General features: G+C 42.2%; 1 protein-coding gene across 4 annotated transcripts in view; it reads left to right on the plus strand.

Annotated features, from left to right (window-relative positions):
- Window positions 1-244: 244 nt before the first annotated feature.
- The window catches only part of SYT7 (synaptotagmin 7), a 315,087-nt gene continuing 295,496 nt past the window's right edge, over window positions 245-19,835 (plus strand). For 2 of the 4 annotated variants that reach the window (XM_075837640.1, XM_075837639.1), the window contains exon 1: window positions 245-590. In XM_075837640.1, coding sequence (XP_075693755.1) covers window positions 557-590 — 34 coding nt within the window. In that variant the 5' untranslated portion in view covers window positions 245-556. The remainder of the gene's footprint in view (window positions 591-19,835) is intronic. The other 2 variants (XM_075837641.1, XM_075837642.1) reach the window with 2 other exon arrangements.

Genomic DNA, 19,835 nt, shown 5'->3' on the forward strand with positions numbered 1-19,835 from the left:
GCTGCGTTGTAAAATGTTACAGTGTTAAGAGATCATCCAGCAAAGAACTGTATGTGTTTAAGGTGTTGTTCTGTGTACCATACAATCCGCCACACATATATGTAATTGGATTTAGATCCCTATCCACCGATCCCTGCCCGTGCTCCAGGTGCCAATAACAAAGATCACATTAGGATGCACGCTTGTGTGTGCAGTTTCTGTTCTTGCCAGCAGCCAGCAGCATGAGGATATAATAGAGAAAGCAAGTCACAGGGAAGGGAGAGACACAGAAAGGAAGAGCGAGGGAGAGAGGTTGGTTCCTTCCTAAAGATCCTCATTCATTGACACTCTGAGCAGCACACAGAAGCTCCCAAGGCCACTTGCAGCCTCCTGAGCCTCTTCTTGTAGAGGTCTTCTCACTGGAGTCAAGGATACAGGACATCTAGAAGTGGCCGCTCAGTTCTATCTCCCTCCTCTTTTTCCCACCTCGCAGGCTGTCTTTGTCTTTTCCTGGGACGTAACAAGGGGAAGGGAAGAGAGAAACGGGATCCGCGGAGGAGCAGAGGCAAGAAGGAAGATGCACATTAACCGAGAGGTTTCGGCCAGTAAAGGTAATAGTGCTGGATACTGTATTGCCATTGCAGCCCCCCTAGGACACAGAGCTGTGTCCTTGTATTCTTCTGCTAAGATGCAGGAGCTTTGGCAATGATATGTACAGGGGGCACACCTTGCATTCTGCTACTCTATCCATGCCTCCTGCCCGGCTGTCACAGGTAGACCCATGGTACCTCCGCGCTTCAGGTTGGTGCGCGGATGTAAACTTAGTCTTGTTTGAAGATAATCTTGTTTGCAAAGTCCCATTACCCTGCACTCAGGTTTAGGGTCTCTCTTGTAAGGTTGGGTTACACAATAGTTAAATCCGTTCACAAGTGCTTGGCTCAGTGTTTTGTTTGTTTCCGTCTTGTGTGCTTAGGAGTTGCTCCTGAACAGGGCTGAAAATCCTCATGCCACATCCTTCTCTGTGTTACCTTCTTGTGTGTCAAATTTGAAGACGTTTCGTAATAATGTTCCGGCTTGCATATGTATGTGCAGACACACAATCAAGTTTACCGATTTATTCACCGGGCATATTCATCGGGTATTATTATAATCTTGCTGATTGACTTCAATATTTATAGCTGCACCTGCTGCTTCTACAAGGTGCCACAGCCTGGCATTTCGACCATGGCAAGTAGACTGACAGCCGCCCCCTGCCCCTTTAATCCCTGCCACTCCATTATATGACCTGAGGGTTCACTGTCCTACAACACTTACCCTAATGTCATTCTTTGGACTCGTTCACATGTCTCTCATTAGACTGTGCATTTTGTTACGCACTGTGTGGCCTTTGTCTTTTATTTCCTACATATTCTCCTTGTATATGTGCATGTTGATTACTACTGATCATAATCCTGTCATCTCCTTCATTATTAACCTCTTCACCTTTCCTACTTATTGCTACAATACTGCTCCTGCATTAACCCTTGATTTCCATGTTTCTCCCACTGCCTGATTTTTTATCGTACCTGTCTACACTGTGCAGCTCTTTACCTGTTTTGCCTATACAATATACTATATATGATTTCCCTCAGCTTCCATCCCTTTCTCCAAAACACTTCCTACCTGCTGGATCTTTTTACCTGGCTCTCTTCTCCCCTACCCCACCATGACCCATCTACATGCCTTTCTCCCTCTATGTCCATACCCTTTATTATTTCCCCCACTTATGTTTTGGAATTACTTTGGTCATGACTCCTTTCTTGTTAGGTCTGATCAATGCCACCTCTTCACCTTTTGTTGTATTAAGAATAATGTATCCTAGCAAGCGAACAAGTGGAACCGGGAATGTCTGAATGGATGTAGAGCTCATGGACGAGTTTGTACCATGTATCATCCCATTGTTTAAGAGTATATTTTCCGTATCGTATTTTACCCGACAGTCATACAGAAGATGTATCAGTAATAATTATAGGAAGCAGCTTATATGTACGATGAGAAAGCGTTCCACAGTATGGAGTCTTTATATTAAAGTTTGAATAAGTTATATAGTCAGGGGTGATATGGAGTTTCTAAATAAGAAACCAATAATGGAAAGACTATCTGGAGAAGGAATCTAATATCTATAGCGCTATAGTTGAATAATGTGCAGATAGGATGTTATTCAAGAAAAGGTAAAAAACTGGGGAACGAAAAGTAGGGAATATAGATAGTCTTGGAACAAAGCAAAATCGAGTTACTATATGACTATGCATATAATGCTTATGAATAAATTGTATTAAGAAAAAGCTTTTTATACAGACTTACTAAAGAAGTTAGCTAACCAAGGAAATAAATCCATTCACAGAAGTGACATTTTCTAATATATAGTTTTAATAATTTTGCTATAAACCAATGATTTTAGTCAGTACATAGAAATATGGAATATTATATACACTGTAAATCATACTATAGACGTGAGATGGTTATCTTCTCGGACTCCCCATTTACCGTCATGTTACTTCTACGCAGGTATTAACAAAGGATCAGAAAGGTCAAATCCAACCTGTCCAATTCCTGTGTCCCAGAAATGAAACATTAGGGAAAAGTTGGATAGTCCTCATTGTCATTAGATTGTCAGGGCATCAAAGTCAGTGAAATATGTCTTCTATCGATACACGGAAAGCACAGGATGGTAAATGTAATGCTTCCCTTTTTTTTTACCTACAAGTAAATCTTTAACTATAAATCTGACGATAATTCTCACGATTTGACCATGACTAGAACCGTGGGCACCAAAGCTGCGCTGTAAATGCTTATTATTATCGTTCATTTTTCTTGAAACACTCATAGCATTTAATAAATATATATTTGTTTGTATGGTGTTATCATACAAATGTTATGCTAGGCATTGAGTATTTGATCTGATGATTGCAGATATCAAAGAACTTGACAGAAGGTCGAGCTTACTGTTTCTTTTTGCAACAATATTGTATTTGTAAACTTTTATTGTAAATGTATGTCTTGGTCGCACTTACAAAGAAACATTTCCAAAGGATGACATCATGTCATGGAACCACCATAGAGAGGTTCGAGCACAGAGTGGCCCAATCCTCTGTCCCCATGGGCAATGTGACCCTGAAGATGTTTTTTCCTTTCCACAGATAGCAGAGTTGTAGCAAACAATAGAGAGGGGAACCCCTAGGGCTGTGGGTCAATGCCCTTCTTTTCTACAATGAAGAAGAGGAGAGAGGGGCAAATAAGCCCCAGCCCCTTCTGTCTTGTTATCGGTGCTGATGGCAAGAACCAGCAAAGGGAGTAGGGGGCAGACCCATTACTTTAAGGTTTGCTATCTTCAAAGTGTGCCCCTGGATCCTATAAAATAAAGCAAAATGTATTAACAATGCAAAACTTGGTAGAAGAACTCTAATTTTAAAAACCCAGATTTCAGAATAATACACGTGTGTACAGATGTAAAATATAGCTGAGACATTTATGTTTGGAGAAATTGAAGGCGATGTCCTAAAAATCGAATAAAAATACACTTCTATATATGTTTTAGCAAAAGGAGTTAAATGGATCAACAAGACTTGGTGTAAAGATCAAATATGGGATGTCACGAAAGAACTTGTCAGACCTTATGGTGTTGTAAAACTGCTCAGCTTATCAATGTGACTAAACCCCTGAGGCATCTGGATGGGTGATCAATAGTTAAGGCCGTTAAGGCTCCTATAAAACCGCCTGGAAGCTGAAATTAAATACTTAATTACTGCTTCAATTTCCAGTGATTAAAGTGCACTCACAATGACAGCGTTTCCAAATGTCATTTTACTTCTACTATTAACCCCACATGTCCTCTGGTTGTCCAGCACCTCACTATTGTTAATACAGGAATGAGATCTGGCACCTGAAGGATTGACGCAGGAAGAAAACTCAGCACATCAGTGAACAAGAAAAACTCGCTTTGAAAAGAATCTCTTTCCCCAAACCTTAAGCCTTAGTCACACGAGCGTGTTCGATTTGTGTCCGCAAAAAACAGGCAATTTTTCATGTATAGGACTGTCCGTGTTGCGTCAGTGTGTTTTCCGCGTGTCATCCATTTTTCTCGTCCATGTTTCTACTCTGCAAGCACTTCCAGGTTTTCCATTTTTTTCTCTCTGCCTTTCTTTAGCAACAGATGCCCGAAAACGGACAGTACATGGATGTTGTCCGCTTGCCGTCCATTTTTTTCACATACTCATAGACTTTATTGGGAGAGTCCGCAAAATGGACCAGAATAGGATATGTGGTGATATTCACGCAACGGACACACGCTCCGTGACAAAACACGGATGTGTGAATACCTCCATTGAATTGCATTAGTCAGTGTGCTGCCAGGTACACCACAGGGACTTGAAATACCTTATTTTGTATAGAGTCTAAAAATAAAACCATAAAAAGTGGTTTTCATCATGGCATTACCTAAAATCTTACATATTTACGTTGTCTTGTCTGTTTCCTTTGTGTAGCTCATGACACAAATTAGGGGTTACAAAATTAGAGGAGAAGAAAGGAGGAAATCCCCAACATCTTTTTATTGTGGGACTTCAGGTGAGCAAGATTTGGGGACTTGGGAAAATCAAGTCAAACCTAAGCAAACATTAAATTAATTTTTTGCTCCATACACAGATGGAGCTCACATATTAATTCCTGTATCACATGGACTCAAACACGTAGACCGTAGTAAGCTATGACTGCGATTTGAGTATGTGACGCTTAGTATAAGATCAGAGTTAAGTAGACGGGGTTGTGTGAGCGAGCACTATCCTCACTTCTGTACATACTGTAATTCCTCAAAAGGGATTTGTTTGCCAAGGTAGATAGGAAATAGTGTAGGTCCTGCTCATTAATATTCTTGGCATTACATATCACTTATCTTTATCATTCCTAGTTACACATTTCATTAGGATTTAATGCTTCTTCTCATCACCCCTAACTCTTCATGCAGCTTTATCTGTATATGGGAAGATAGATATTCACAAATTAGCCCATTTTCCCTCCTTTTGAAATCTCGTCTCCATAAAAATGTCCATAACCCTCAGTGTGTGACTGATGTCTTCTGGCAAAAAAACACCTGTGCCCGGCTTCAAAGTTATACCTGAGTAAACCACTGCCAATAATGACATTTGCCTCAATATATGATGTCCTAGTGTATAGGTCTATGTTAAAGTGTTTTCTGTGAGTCAATAATTGGCAACCTATCTTAACCCCTTAATGACCAGGCCATTTTGCTTGTGAATGCCCAAGGATTATTTTTTTGTTTTCTCACAGTCGCATTTCAACAGTCGTAACTTTTTTTTTTTATTCAGTCGACATAGCCGTATAAGGGCTTGTTTTTTGCAGGACGAGTTGTATTTTGCAATTGCACCATTTTTGGATGCATATAATATATCGATTAACTTTTATAAACTTTATTTGAGGAGAGAATTGAAAATAAGCAGCAATTCCAGCATTGAATTTCACGTTATAAATTTACGCCTTTTACTATGCCGCGTAAATAACATGTTACCTTTATTCTATGGGTCGGCACAATTACGGGAATACCAAATATGTAAATGTTTTATATGTTTTCCTACGTTTGCACAATAAAAACCCTTTTAGAAAAAATGTACTTGTTTTTGCATCGCCGCATTCCAAGAGCCGTAACGTTTTTATTTTTCTGTCAATGTGGCAGTGTGTGCGCTTGATTTTTGCAGGGCAAGATGTAGTTTTCATAAGTACTATTATGGGGTACATGGGACATATTGATTAACTTTTATTTTATTTTTTATGGGGGGACTGGAAGAAAAAAAAATTATTTGCCATTGTTTTTTGTGTTTTTTTTGGACATGGTTTAGTTAATGTGTTAATTTGATTGTTCGAGTCGTTACAAGCGCGGCGATACCATATTTGTGTATGTGTTATTTATTTTGACACTTTTACAAAATAAAACCACTTTTTGGGGGTTTTATTTTATTTTGACTGTAATCTTTTTTTTTGTTTTTTCATAAACTTTATTTAACTATTTTACCTTTTTTTTTGTCCCACTAGGGGACTTTACTTTGCAATCTTTAGATCGCAGATATAATGTTTTGGTATACTTGGTATACCAAAGCATTATTGCCTGTCAGTGTAAGGGTATGTTCACATGTTTTAACAAATTATGTCTGAAATTACGCAGCTGTTTTCAGGCGAAAACAGCTCCTGAATTTCAGAAGTTTTTGCAAATACTCGCGTTTTTCGCGGCGTCCATTACGGACGTAATTGGAGCTTTTTTTCAATGGAGTCAATTAAAAACGACTCCAAAAATGTCCAAAGAAGTGGCATGCACTTCTTTGACGCGGGCGTCTTTTTGCGCGCCGTCTTTTGACAGCGACGTGTAAAATTACACCTCGTCTGAACAGAACATCGGAAAACCCATTGCAAGCAATGAGCAGATGTTTGCAGGCGTAATGGAGCCATCTTTTCAGGCGTAGTTTGAGGCGTAAAATGCCCGAATTACGTCTGAAAATAGGCCGTGTGAACATACCCTAAATCTGACAGGCAATCTTTTGGACAATGCCTCTGGCATGGCCTAATAGGTAGTTGCTGAAGGCAGACCTGGGGGCCTTTGTTAGGCCCCCGGCTGCTATGGAAACCCGACAAGGCCCCGTGATTTCTTTGCGGGGGCGCCGATGGGGTGACAGAGGGAGCTCCCTCCCTCTGTCAAACACATCAGATGTCGCTGTCGCTATTGACAGCGGCATCTAATGGGTTAAACTGCCAGAATGGGAGGGCGCTTCGATTCCGGCAATTGGGGCAGGAGCCAGGCTGTGTATAACAGCCGCTGATCGCGTGGGTACACTTGCAGTACCCGCGTGATCAGAGGACGGATGTATATGTCGTTATGCGGGAACTTGCTCCTGCATAGGACGGATATATCCGTACTTCGTTGTTAAGGTGTTAAGGATAGGCCATGAATGTTTGATCAGTGGGGATCAGATCCCTGAGACCCCTGCCGATCAGCAGAGTGAAGGGGCCATGTGGCGCTGAGCTGCAGTCCCAGACAGCCTGAATGGATGAAACACTGAGCTCAGGGGCGTAACTAGGAAAGACTGGGCCCCATAGCAAACTTTTCACTAGGCCCCCTCACCTCCCCTGGGTGTCACACACAGCCCCCCTTGTAGATAGGCCCCCTGTAGATTGTGCCATACAGCCCCCTGTAGATTGTGCGATACAGCCCCCTGCAAATAGTGCCATACAGCCCCCCTTGTAGATTATGCCATACAGCCCCCCTGTAGATTGTGCCATACAGCCCCCCCCTGTAGATTCTGCCATACGGTCCCCCTTGTAGATTGTACTATATAGCCCCCCTGTAGATAGTGTCACACCCCCCTTGAAGATAGTACCACACAGCCCCCCCTGTAGATAGTGTTCCTTCCCCCCTTGTAGACAGTGCCCCCCATCTCCCACTTGTAGACCATGAGATACAGCCACCACCTCCCCCTAGTAGACAGTGCCCCCCACCTCCCTCTTGAAGATGGTGCCCCCCAAATAAATTAAACAAAAACAATGTACTCACCTAGGCCTAGTTCTTGTGACAAACTAAGCTACTCTACAATGCAGACGGGATCCTTGCATAGGCCGGCGTGATCTAGTGACATCATCACGCCGTCCTGCGCAGGTATCCTGTCCCTGTGCCGAATGGCCTACAGCCTAGTAAACGGCAGAGCAGTGAGATACCTTCCTGCTCTGCCATAGTGTTCAATAGTGTCTGCGTCCTAAGGGTGCAGATACTATTGAATGTGGCGTCGCTACTGCTGTAGCAGCCATAGCAACTGCTAGCGACGCCACCAAGCTTGGGGGTGGGCCATGCCAGCAGGCGGCACAGGTCCCTTCAGGCTGCGGGCCCCTTAGCAGCCACTTTGGCTGCTACACCAGTAGTTACGCCACTGATTGAGCCTTTACAAGCAGTGAACAGGACACGATGCTCACTGGAACGCCGCAACCCCTTCATTCTGCTGATGGGCGGGGATCATAGGCATAGAAGCACAGATACAATCTCTTCCACCTCTTTATTTAGTGACTGTGACTTCAATGCTTTTTCTGTGTGTGAGACACTTAGGCTGGGTTCACACGAGCGTGTGCTTTTTGCGCATGCAAAAAATGTGGCGTTTTGCCTGCTCAAAAGGCACTTAACAGCTCCGTGTGGCCTCAGCATATGATGCGCGGCTGCGTGCTTTTCGCGCAGCCGCCATCATTATGACACTCCGTTTGGATGTTTTGTAAACAGAAAAGCACGTGGTGCTTTTCTGTTTTCATTAATCTTTTTCACAGCTGTTGCGCGAATCACGCTGGTCGCACGGAAGTGCTTCCGTGTGGCATGCAATGGGGGCGTGATGCTAAAAACGCCCAAAGAACGGACATGTCGTGACTTTTTTTCAGCGGACTCACGCTGAGTAAAAATCACGCACATGTCTGCCCGGCCCCATAGACTAATATAGGTCCGTGCACGGACGTATATCCCGTTCGTCTGAATAAAGCCTTAGGCTTCATGCAAACGACCGTGTTTGGTCCGTGATATAAGAACCCCATATTGGCCGTATTTCACGGACTGCCCACCGTTCAGGGAGCCGAGCTCCTAGCATCATAGTTACCTATGATGCTAGGAGTTTCTGCATCACCGCGGGAATACTGTCTCGTAGTCAAAACATGATTACAGTACGGGACAGTCCGCGGAGAGGTAGGGACTCCTAGCATCATAGAAAACTATGATACTAGGAGCCTGACCTCCTCAACTGTGGGAAATACGTCCGACATACGATCCGTATATCATGGACCAAAAATAGTCGCATGACAAATATCATGTTGTCTGTCGGATTCCGTTAAGGTGTTAACGTTTTTCTCATCAAATTTGATGGAATCTGCGATGGAGGCTCAGAACATGCTGTTGCTCTTTCACCTGGTTTGTCTAAAATAATGTTTTAATAACACGATTTTGTTTTTATGAAGAGAATATATTATTTGCGGAGAGCTTTTTAGCTTGCATTTGGTGAATACATGAGAAAATTGAGGCTTCCTGCAGTTTGTGAATTTGCACAGAAAATTCCTTCCGTGCGGCGAACTGCCTCTTACACACCCACTAACTAAAAATAAACAACGGTTAAAAGGGACATGGACGCCCACTCAGGCACTCTACCGTGAGTGGCCGATTTAGCAGCACCGTCTGCAGTAGGTAAAGCAACTGTGGGGACGGTGACCCTGTACTTTCCTGATAGATGTGTATTACGCTGCATTATTTCTGTTCCATAGTTTGTCAGTGCTAACAATTTCTTATTAATATTAGGTTTAAAATTCTGTTATTTGATATATTTGGTTCTTTCAAAGTAGTTCTTACTATTATTTATTATGATTGGCTTTTCTATTCTGGAACAAAGTACAATGAAAGTCTGTTCCATACATCTGATTGGGGTTGTTTCTCCAGCACGCTCATAGATTTCTGCAAGCCCCATTCAGATGAATGGAGCAGTCACAGAAAATTCTGCAACAAATTTGTTACGTGTGAATATGTCCTAAGGGAAAATTCAAACGTAGCAGAAATGCTGCAAAATCTTCATGCAAATTTGTGCACGGAAACCTGCAGATGAATACACTACCAACGATGGTAAATGAAATTTTAAAAACCCTCATCCACATGTTGCACAAAGGTTCTGCGCGGAAATTGACCTGTGGTGCGGATTTTAAGATCAGGCAATTTCTAACGTGCAATGAACACAGGTTTGATGCAGATTTTTCCTATTGAATCAAATCCAAGTGTTGCACATTTTGCTGCGGATAACCCGTAGATCGGCAGCAAAATCCACAGGTGAAGATAATAGTTCAATATAAAAATTAGTATACTCACCTTACCAATCCTCCTGGCGCTTCTGTGGCGTTGCTTGCCTGGTTGTTCCCCACTGGTCTCTAAATATTGGCCTCCAGTGAGGATGTGCCTGTGAATGGCTGCAGTGGTTAAATTTTTGACACATGTGGGGGCCAAACAAGCATTGACACGGGAGCGCCAGGGGATAGGTAAGTTGAGTGTACTGTTTAAAAAAAATAAAAAAATAACAATCGGTTGAAAAAAGGAAATACCCAACAAAATCTGATTTGGTGTTGATTTGCAGCTGCAGATTTCCCTGCAGCTTTCGGGCATGGCCCCACGTGGCGGTTTTCTTCCGCAACTGTCCGCATCAATGGCGCACAGAATCTGCGTTGCAGATTCTGTGGCGGATCTGCCCAAAATGTGCAGTAAATTGATGCGGACTGGCCGTTGCGGATTGAAGTGAAAGTACTTCCCTTCTCTCTATCAGTGCAGGATAGAGAGAAGGGACAGCACTTTCCCTAGTGAAAGTAAAAGAATTTCATACTTACCGGCCATTGTCTTGGTGACGCGTCCCTCTTTCGGCATCCAGCCTGACCTCCCTGGATGACGCGGCAGTCCATGTGACCGCTGCAGCCTGTTATTAGCCTGTGATGGGCTGCAGCCGTCACTTAGACTGAAACGTCATCCTGGGAAGCCGGACTGGAGAAAGAAGCAGGGAGTTCTCGGTAAGTATGAACTTCTATTTTTTTTACAGGTTGCTGTAGATTGGGATCGGTAGTCACTGTCCAGGGTGCAGAAACAGTTACTGCCGATCACTTAACTCTTTCAGCACCATGCACAGTGACTATTTACTCACGTCGCCTAGCAACGCACCGATAATGACGGGTGCACACACGTAGTCACCCGTAATTACGGGAGCCCCATTGACTTCCTCAGTCTGGCTGTAGACCTAGAAATACATAGGTCCAGCCAGAATTAAGAAATGTCATGTTAAAAAACCAATACGCATCCGCAGCACACATAACATGTGCATGACATCTGCGGACTTCATTGCGGAATTTAGAATCTCCATTGAAGTCAATGGAGAACTTCCGCAATGAGTCCGCAACCAGTCCGCCACAGGTCCGCAACATCAATTGTATGCTGCGGACACCAAATTCCGCACCGCAGCCTATGCTCCGCAGCGGAATTTTCCGCCTCGTCTAAACGAAGCCTACTAAAAAGAAGTGGAAGCCAATGGAGAAATGGGTCCACTTCAGATTAACGCTGCGGAGTGTCCGCAGCGGAATTCTAGAGCAATTCCGCCACGTGGGGATTTGCCATTCTGACGATTTGCTGCAGTAATTTTTCACAGCAGATCCTACATGTGAACCTATCCTCAAATTTCTGACATGATATTTCTATGCAATTGTATCCAGTCTAGACAATTATCTGTGAGCTAAATACATCAGCCACACAAATTTGATAATTTACTACAAGTAAGGAGTTTATAGGGCCGTCGCAGTTACGTTAGTCGGGAGTGTCTGTTCTAGTGTATTGGGGGCCATATACATGTGGATTGCAGCACTGCAAAACTGAACCAGATCTGGTGACAATCAGGGGAAGCTGAGAGTAAATATATAGATCCCCTTAAAGCAATAGGTGAGCTAAAGACCCTTTTACACAAGCCAATGATTGGGCAAACGGGCATTCATATAACGCTCGTGCCCGATGATTGCCCTGTGTAAACGCTCGTTGATCAACTGATCGGCTCGTTTACACGGCCAATAAATTGGTCGCTAGTTGGCAGCACATCTCCCTGGGTAAACAGGTAGGTTTGCTGCCGACATGATGGAAATGTATGGGGATGAACGATCGTAGTAACGATCGCTCATCCCCATACATAACTGATAATTTCTCCTTGTAAGAGGAGCAAACGAATGCGGATCAACGTTGATTGGCGCTCGTTTTCATGGCCCATATCGGGCCGTGTAAGAGTACCCTAAGAATTAGGTAGTTAAAACTGTATGAGATTAGTAAAAAGCATCTGTTTTCTTTCCAGAAACAGCGCCACTCTTGTGGGGGGCATCTGGTATTGCAGCTCAGCTCCATTCACAGATCTTTATTCTATGTAAAGTATAATCATCACTACAGTGCTAGCATAGATGACCCTTATATTTTCTCTTACATTTCGGAAATGATCATTAATGCTTTTAGTAATGAGTGGAGTCAAGACTGTGCGCACATAACTATCACATATAGGCTAGGGTGGATTTACCTTGTTCCTACCAATTATTCAACCAACACCAACTGAACCTTTAACGTGGGTTGACCTGGGGGTCGACCACAGCTTTATTTATTATTTGTTAACCAATATTTTCAAAATAAACAGATTACCGCTTATACCCGTATGCCAGCCCGCCTAAGGCAGGGCATGTAGGTCCCTTCTTATGTAACAAAATACCGCCTGCTGTGACATGAGCTTCAAATCAAATAAATTGCATCCACAACAATCACTTGACAAATTCTTATTACCAAACTTGGATACGGTCACAACATGACCAGTAAATGAGGTACATTTCGTACAAAATATTTATTCTTATTATATTTACTTTTTTTTTTATTTATTTTTTTATTTCCTTTTTCTTTTTTTTTTTTTTTAAAGTTTCACATATACGTTCAAAACACATTTTCCTTTTGTTTATATACATTTTTTTTTTAAAAAATTTTATTACTTCAAACAGTAGGATCCGCAGCAACTAAGGGAGGGCGGGTGGAACAACAAACGGCCGGAAGAGGAAGATATCTGTTGGCCCTGGCTTATAAAGCCCACCATCAGGGGAGGGGGATCAAGACCGCCCATGCTACCAACCACCATACCGCGAACCAAACGCCCACTGGGGCGGGTGCATTCATCCATGTGAGGCCTAAACCCCTCCCTACCTATCTCGGACGGGGGGGGGGGGGGTGAGGGAATCTGGCCCTGGCCCAACCTAGCCCTCTTTTACCCCTTTCCGTGCCACCCAGTCATGGGCCCAGTGGCTAATAAGCCTCTGGGCCTCCAAGTTTTATCTGTTGACAAATTGATAAAGAAATGTCAAGAGCAGAAGAAGCTGAGCTGTTTGCTTTGTTATTATTCTTCATTGCAAACCTTCTTGCCAAGGCCTATATTTCCTTTTAAGCTCAGAAATTGCAATAAGATCTGGTAAAAACAGGTGGGGGTGCAAGCAGATGCAGGCCGCTGGAAATTGTGTGGCCACGAGCAGCTGTGTTGACACATGGCAAGAAAATGATGTTCATCCATTATTTTCATGATGCCCAGACTACAGGATGCTCCAATTATTGTAATCTATAAATAATTACTGGTTTAGCCCTGAAGTGAGGTTGTCACTGATCTATACGATAAAAGTCCACTCTTTGGCCTCCACATTATCACATCTGCTCTCAAAGGATTGTTAAGAAGTTAAGACACAAAGCTGATGATGTTAGACACGATATATTCTATATTTATGTGTAAAAACCAGGAGAAAATGAATGTAGGAGAGCGACAGAGAGGAGGAAGTCCCCAGGCACCTAACCCAGATCCTAGAAATGAACGTCTGCCTGCGTAAGAGGCACGGGGATAAATGGTGGAGGTGACAAAAACAGAAGAGGAATGAGGCACGGAAAGAACAGAGGTAGAACATAGAGAAATTATCATGACGGGTAATATGGAAGGTGTCAAGGAAAGTGATGGATGCAGTGTGGACATAGGTAACATTAACCCTACATGTAATAACATTTAGGGCACGTTCGGACATAGCGGAATTGCTGTGGAATTCCGCTGCGGACAGTCAGCAGTGGAAATCCGCAGCAGACAGTTTGTCCATTGGTTTCCACACCTTTTTAGTTATCTTTGTGTAGACGTTGCGGAAAACTCTGCTGCGGATCATAGGCTGCAGTGCGTAATTTTCTGTCCGCAGCATATACTGTCTATTGCGGACTTGATGCGTACTTGTTGCGGAATTTCTCCATTGACTTCAATGGAGTTTAAAAATTACGCAATGAAATCCGCAGATGTAATGTGTGTTGCGTTGCGGATTGCTTTAAGGAACAGGATATTTCATTATTCTGGCTGGACCTATGTGTGTCGAGGTCTATAACCAGACTGGGATGGAATGTTTGAAAGAGAGCAGGGTGTGATCTGCACCTGAATCCGCAACGACTAATCCGCAGCATTTTACTTAACATTTTAGCCAAATCCGCAACGGAATCTGCAACGCGGATTATGTGCGGCATTGATGCGGACAGTGTCTGCAGAATTCCGCCACGTCTGAACATGCCCTTAGAGTGTACACATGTAGCGAATTTGTTGCAGGTTTTCCGTAACACATCCGGATAATTTCTGCAGCAAATTCCGCACATAATACTTTTTTGCTGCAGATTTCATCCAGAACAAAATGAGCACGCTACAGATTTTCTAGGTCACTAAGCAGCATGAGGAGGAAATTTTTTACATCTCATCCACTTTCCTCCAAGAGTCAGATTTTCTGGCCACAGATGTGAATGGAAAATCCACCCAAAAATCTGCTACGTGTGCAGAGGGCCTAAAGGCCAGACATGGCCAACATTTTACATCGCAGATTTGTGAATCTGCTCCAAATTACTATGCAGATTTTGTTGCAAATGTTATCATGTCATAGATTTGTCACAGATTTTCAGTGTGAATTCTGCTTTGAAAATCTGCAACAATTGCAGTACAATGCATAGTTTCGAAAACTCTATCTATGTAGCAGAAAAATTCTATGCGAAATTTAGGACATGCTGTGGATTTTCAAATCCACGTCATGTCAATTCTGAGATCCACAGCAAATCTTCTTTAAAATCCACAGAAGATTTAACAGAAAATTCACTGCGAATCTGCAGAAAAATCTGTGACGTGTGAAGTCTTTGCTTTGCAAAGGGTGAAATCAGCTGTGAAAATCAATGACATATCCATGAAAGAATAAGCATACTGCAGATTTAAAAATCCACAGAATTCCCTGATTTTTGCACAGATTTTTTCAACAACATGTGCCCACCCAAATATATTAAACTGTCACTCATTATAGGTGCAGAAAATCTGCGACTAATCTGCGACATCTGAACATACCCTTATTGTTGACAATTCAGTCACTAAAGAAGGTAGTATGATTTCAGCAAATAAGGGTAAGGGTATGTTCACACGGCAGCGTCCATTACGGCTGAAATTACGGGGATGTTTTCAGGAGAAAACAGCTCCGTAATTTCAGGCGTAATGGCATGTTGAGGCGCTTTTTCGCTGCGTCAATTACGGACGTAAATGGAGCTGGTTTTCCATGGAGTCAATGGAAAACGGCTCCATTTAACGTCTGAAGAAGTGACAGGCACTTCTTTGACGCGGGCGTCTATTTACGCCCGCTTTTTGACAGCGGGGCGTAAAAAAACAAGACCGTCGGTACAGAACATCGTAAGACCCATTCAAATGAATGGGCAGATGTTTGCCGACGCTATCGAGCCGCATTTTCGGACGTAAATCGAGGTGGAAAACGCCCGAATTATGTCCGTAAATAAGCCGTGTGAACATACCCTTAACCTTCGTATAAGGCCTTATTCACACGAACATGTCCGTTTTTCGCTCGCAAAAGTTCAGTGTGGCATCTGTATATGGTGCGTGGCTGCGTGATTTTCACGTAGCCGGCATCATTATGACACTCTGTTTTTATGTTACGAAACAGTAAAGAAGGAGGGGCTTTAATGTTTCCCTTCACTTCTTTAACAACTGTAGCGCGAATCACGCGCGTCACCCGGAAGTGCTTCCGTGTGCCGTGCGCGATTTGCACGCACCCATTGACTTCAATGGGTGCATGCTGCACGAAAGACGGGCAAGTATAGGACATGTCGTGTGTTTTATGCAGCGGACATACGCTGCGTAGAAATCACGACCTGTCAGAAGGGCCCCATTGACTTACGTAGCACGGACGTAATACCCGTTCGTTTCAATAAGGCCTAATGAAAAGTTATAGAATTTATTTCAGAATCAATTTCTCCCAATTTTAAAGATCTCTGCTTGCTGTTATTTATTAGGAACCTTCCAGGCGATGAAAATGTTTCCTGGTGATGTGATAGACACACAGGTGCACAGTTCATTACAAGACACCGCCCTGATAACTGTAACGATCCCAGCCCCTGTGTGTCCATCACTTGACCAGGAAAGATTTTTATCCCCTGGAAGTAACAACGAAGTTTCCTATACAATGACAGCAAGCAGAAATCTTTTTTAAAAAAAAGCATGGGGAATTGATAGAAAGTATATTGCAAAAATGTATAACTTTTCATTATTCAAAGAATAAACTTTATTCGCTAAAACGAGAATACCCCTTAAATGACCATTGGCAATGAATGCTATTGGTGGAATCCTCTTCCACGGAATGGAACATTTTTTGGACCTGCTTTCAATTTTTCTTGGTTCATAAAAAATGTTCCTTTATCGCTCATTTGCTTCCTAAATGCAAAATTAAGCAACATTCTAAATAGTCTTTATTACAAGTTTCCTAGCATTTTGCTGCTGTACAGCACACTGCTCATTTCGAAGGCTGACATCATCTGCTCTCTTCTCTCTGTGTTAGATATAGGAACAGGGTCAGAAGAAAGTTGTACATGGCAGATTAGAGTATGGAGAGGGGGAAGGCATCCAAGTCTTCAGGGATGGTAGATCACACAGACTGAACTGTATCAGAGTGTAGATAAGGAGCAAAGCACAGGGGTGAAAGGTGAAATCCCACAGGCTGTACACTGTAGAGATAAAGGAGAGCACCCACAAACACTCTGTAGAGGGAGGAGGAAGGAGAGTTCACACACTCCTCAGCATCGGTGTTAGTCAGGACAATGGAGAAGAGATCACTCATGGGCTGTTAAAGTAGAAATCAGTAGAGGAATTAAGCTGTTCTAATACATGAGAGCTAGAGAAGGCAGCAGCATCCTGGACACACAGACATGACATTCAACATGTATTTCTGGAAGGCACACATCCACATGATTAGAAAAAGGCTGAAACTAGGAGCAGGTTGCAAACTACATATATGGGGATCTGAAAATAATTGAAGCAATGAAGATTGCAGTCTAAAACTTAGTGCAACTTTTTTTGTAACTCTAGGTAACCACCGACATATTGTACATACATTTTTTTTTTCTTTTTTAAGGTTTATTTAGCCTTTAATGAGCCAGAGGAGTGAGCGAAACTGGCTATGAACAACCTCATTTTTGGGCTAGATATGACAGTTGTGTAGGTATTCAGGATAATATAACAGGGTAATTGCAGATATTATAACCAAAATTAGTTTAGCCATATTTCGTTTCTTAACAATAGCTGAATGAATGCTACAAAAGTAAACTTCAGACATGAACAATTTGAATAGCTAAATACAGAATTTGAAAATCTGAGAACTTTTTATGGAACACATTCTGTTCTTGAAGGTGTAGTCTTGAGATTAACGGAGACTGAGGAAATACATGTATTAGCTTATTTATAGTGAATTAAATTAGATGAGTTGGAAAGGTAGAGCTTCTCCATCATTGTAATGACAAATTTTCTAAATGTGTCTATTTCTAGATAACGGAGAGACTGGGAAAGCTTGACATATTGGCTTTAGCACATTCAGTATTAATTTAAATTTGCTTTGTTTATGGGCTACTAACTCACTAGATGAGGTTATGGAATGGTACCTTGAAAAACAAAAAACTGGCACGTGAACCACTATGATGATGTTTGCAAAAGCTCACAAAGAGAATTCTGAGTAAAACAGCGCCACTCTTGTTCATGGACTGTGTCCAATATTGCAACCCAAGATTTGATTGACGTAAATAGAAATGAATTTCAATACCAGCCCATAGGAAAAAAAAAGTGCTGTTTCTGTCGAGAAAAAAAGCTGATTTTTTTCTTCTAATCCCAGACCACCCCATTAAGGACTCTATTCAGCTGTTTTTCAGTTACATTGGGCTTCTGTATTCTTAAGAGATGCAAGTGACCCTAGCGGCTGGACGCTGCTTTTCATATAGCATGAATGACATGTCTTTTTACATGATGATATTTAATAATGCAGAGTTTATGCCTTACACAGTCTGTATAAAGCTGGATGACAACTAGAGATGCAATTATTTGGCATATCCAAACCTTGGGTGTGCTACACTGTGAATAAAAATCTGGTAGTAAGCATATTTTAGATCTGTATTCTTCCCATAGCATTCAAAGGTGTCTAAAAATACTGATCTGTATCAAACTATGTGCCCACATCTAGTGACAAAACCTATGGCCACTATAATCCTTCCCCTGGTACAGTATTTATCTTCTCAGCATCTATTACCCATGTAGGTAGCCAAGATTAATAAAATATGAAACAATTTCACATAGGATGGCAGTTTTTGAATTTTAAAGCAAATTATTGCCATAGGATAAAGCTCTGTTCACACTACCGTTCTGAGTATCTGACAAGCTTTCTGCTATTTTTTTTACGGCAATAATAGTGCAGTCTGTGGTGCTAATAGTATGTCTAAAGAACTTGATGGAAGCCCATAAAAGTCAATGGGATCCGTCAGTGGATGTTTGGATCCTTTGGAAATAAAATCTGTCACATCTTGACTTCCAAGCAACAATTTCCCTATTCGATATTCAGGAAAGCAAGTGTTGGCCGATAAGGGGTCGCAGACAGAAAAAGTCAAGCTGACCATATTCTTGAACAGTTATTTTTAACCCCTGGCTCTCTAGTTGTTGCAAAACTATAACTCCTAGCATGCTGCTACAGCCACCCGCTTTAAGGGCATGCTGGAAACTGTGGCTTTGCATCTGCTGGAAGACCACAGGTTGGAGACTACTGCACTAGGGATTTCAGAAATATTTTCCCACAGATATCTCCCTTTAGTCAGCATCAGTCACAATCTTTCGCCTCACAAAGAGCCGGAAACAGACTAATTCGGACATTTCAGCCGTCTGTGAATGGTCAGCTTTAGAACCGTGGCACATACTGGCAAATGTTGTCGAGTAATAGTTGGGGGCACATAGTGGAGCTGGATGGGCATAAACTTGAAAAAAATACAGGAACATGAATTAAGTTGAATATTTGATAAAGAAGTGAAAGGGGAAAATGAATGGAAGGTGATGGGCCAAAGAAGAACATAGTGGATTATAGAGCAGCAAGTGATGAAGGTGTAGAGAGAAGAACGTGTGTAGATGTATTATAGGAGGACAGAAGATGGACAGAAATGGCAGATAAATGAGAACAGATTAGAGGAGCAGAGGGTAAAGCCTAATGATAGACGGGCAATGGATAAAAGTATGCTTTGAAGGCAGAAGCACAGGGTGGGATCCCAGATAAATGGAACAGGTTGGCGATGAGCATCATACAGTGTGAATAGAAAACAGAAGGACACAAGAAGATAAATGTACAAGAATACAAAAGGAAGAGCTGAATAATGTTGCATATAGGGTTCTTGGGACAGCGGATTAGAAGGAAATACATAAAAGAAATTCAAATATATTAAATATATTACAGATTGAGTTTGATGACCTAAGTGGCATGGAAGTATGTACAGTTGGAAGCAGTTGCGTAGATGAAGGAAAGAGTGAGGACATTGGAGCTTCAGAACACTAGCTGACAGAGGTATAAAAATAACGAAATAACAGAAAAAATGCCAAGCAGCAGCAGCCGCATGTGAATCCACTCAACACATCGCAAGCAGCTCTCCACCACATGATGGCGAAAGAAGGGCAGTACGGAGATGAAAAAGACTTAGGGATGACCTCTATTGTTAGGCAGCACTGGAGATGGCGACAGTATGATATGTTGAAGGGTAATAAGAAGAGAAAATAGAACAAATGAATGTCCTGATTTATGTAATCTAACCATTGTAGCGATTCCATGACACTGGGGAGCTGCATGATAAACGAGAGAGGAGGGGTGAGGAACGGCTACATAAAAGAAGTCAGTCTTTATTACCATGTATACAA

The sequence above is a fragment of the Rhinoderma darwinii genome, chromosome 9 (assembly GCF_050947455.1).
Source record: "Rhinoderma darwinii isolate aRhiDar2 chromosome 9, aRhiDar2.hap1, whole genome shotgun sequence".
Classification (NCBI taxonomy): Eukaryota; Metazoa; Chordata; class Amphibia; order Anura; family Rhinodermatidae; genus Rhinoderma; species Rhinoderma darwinii.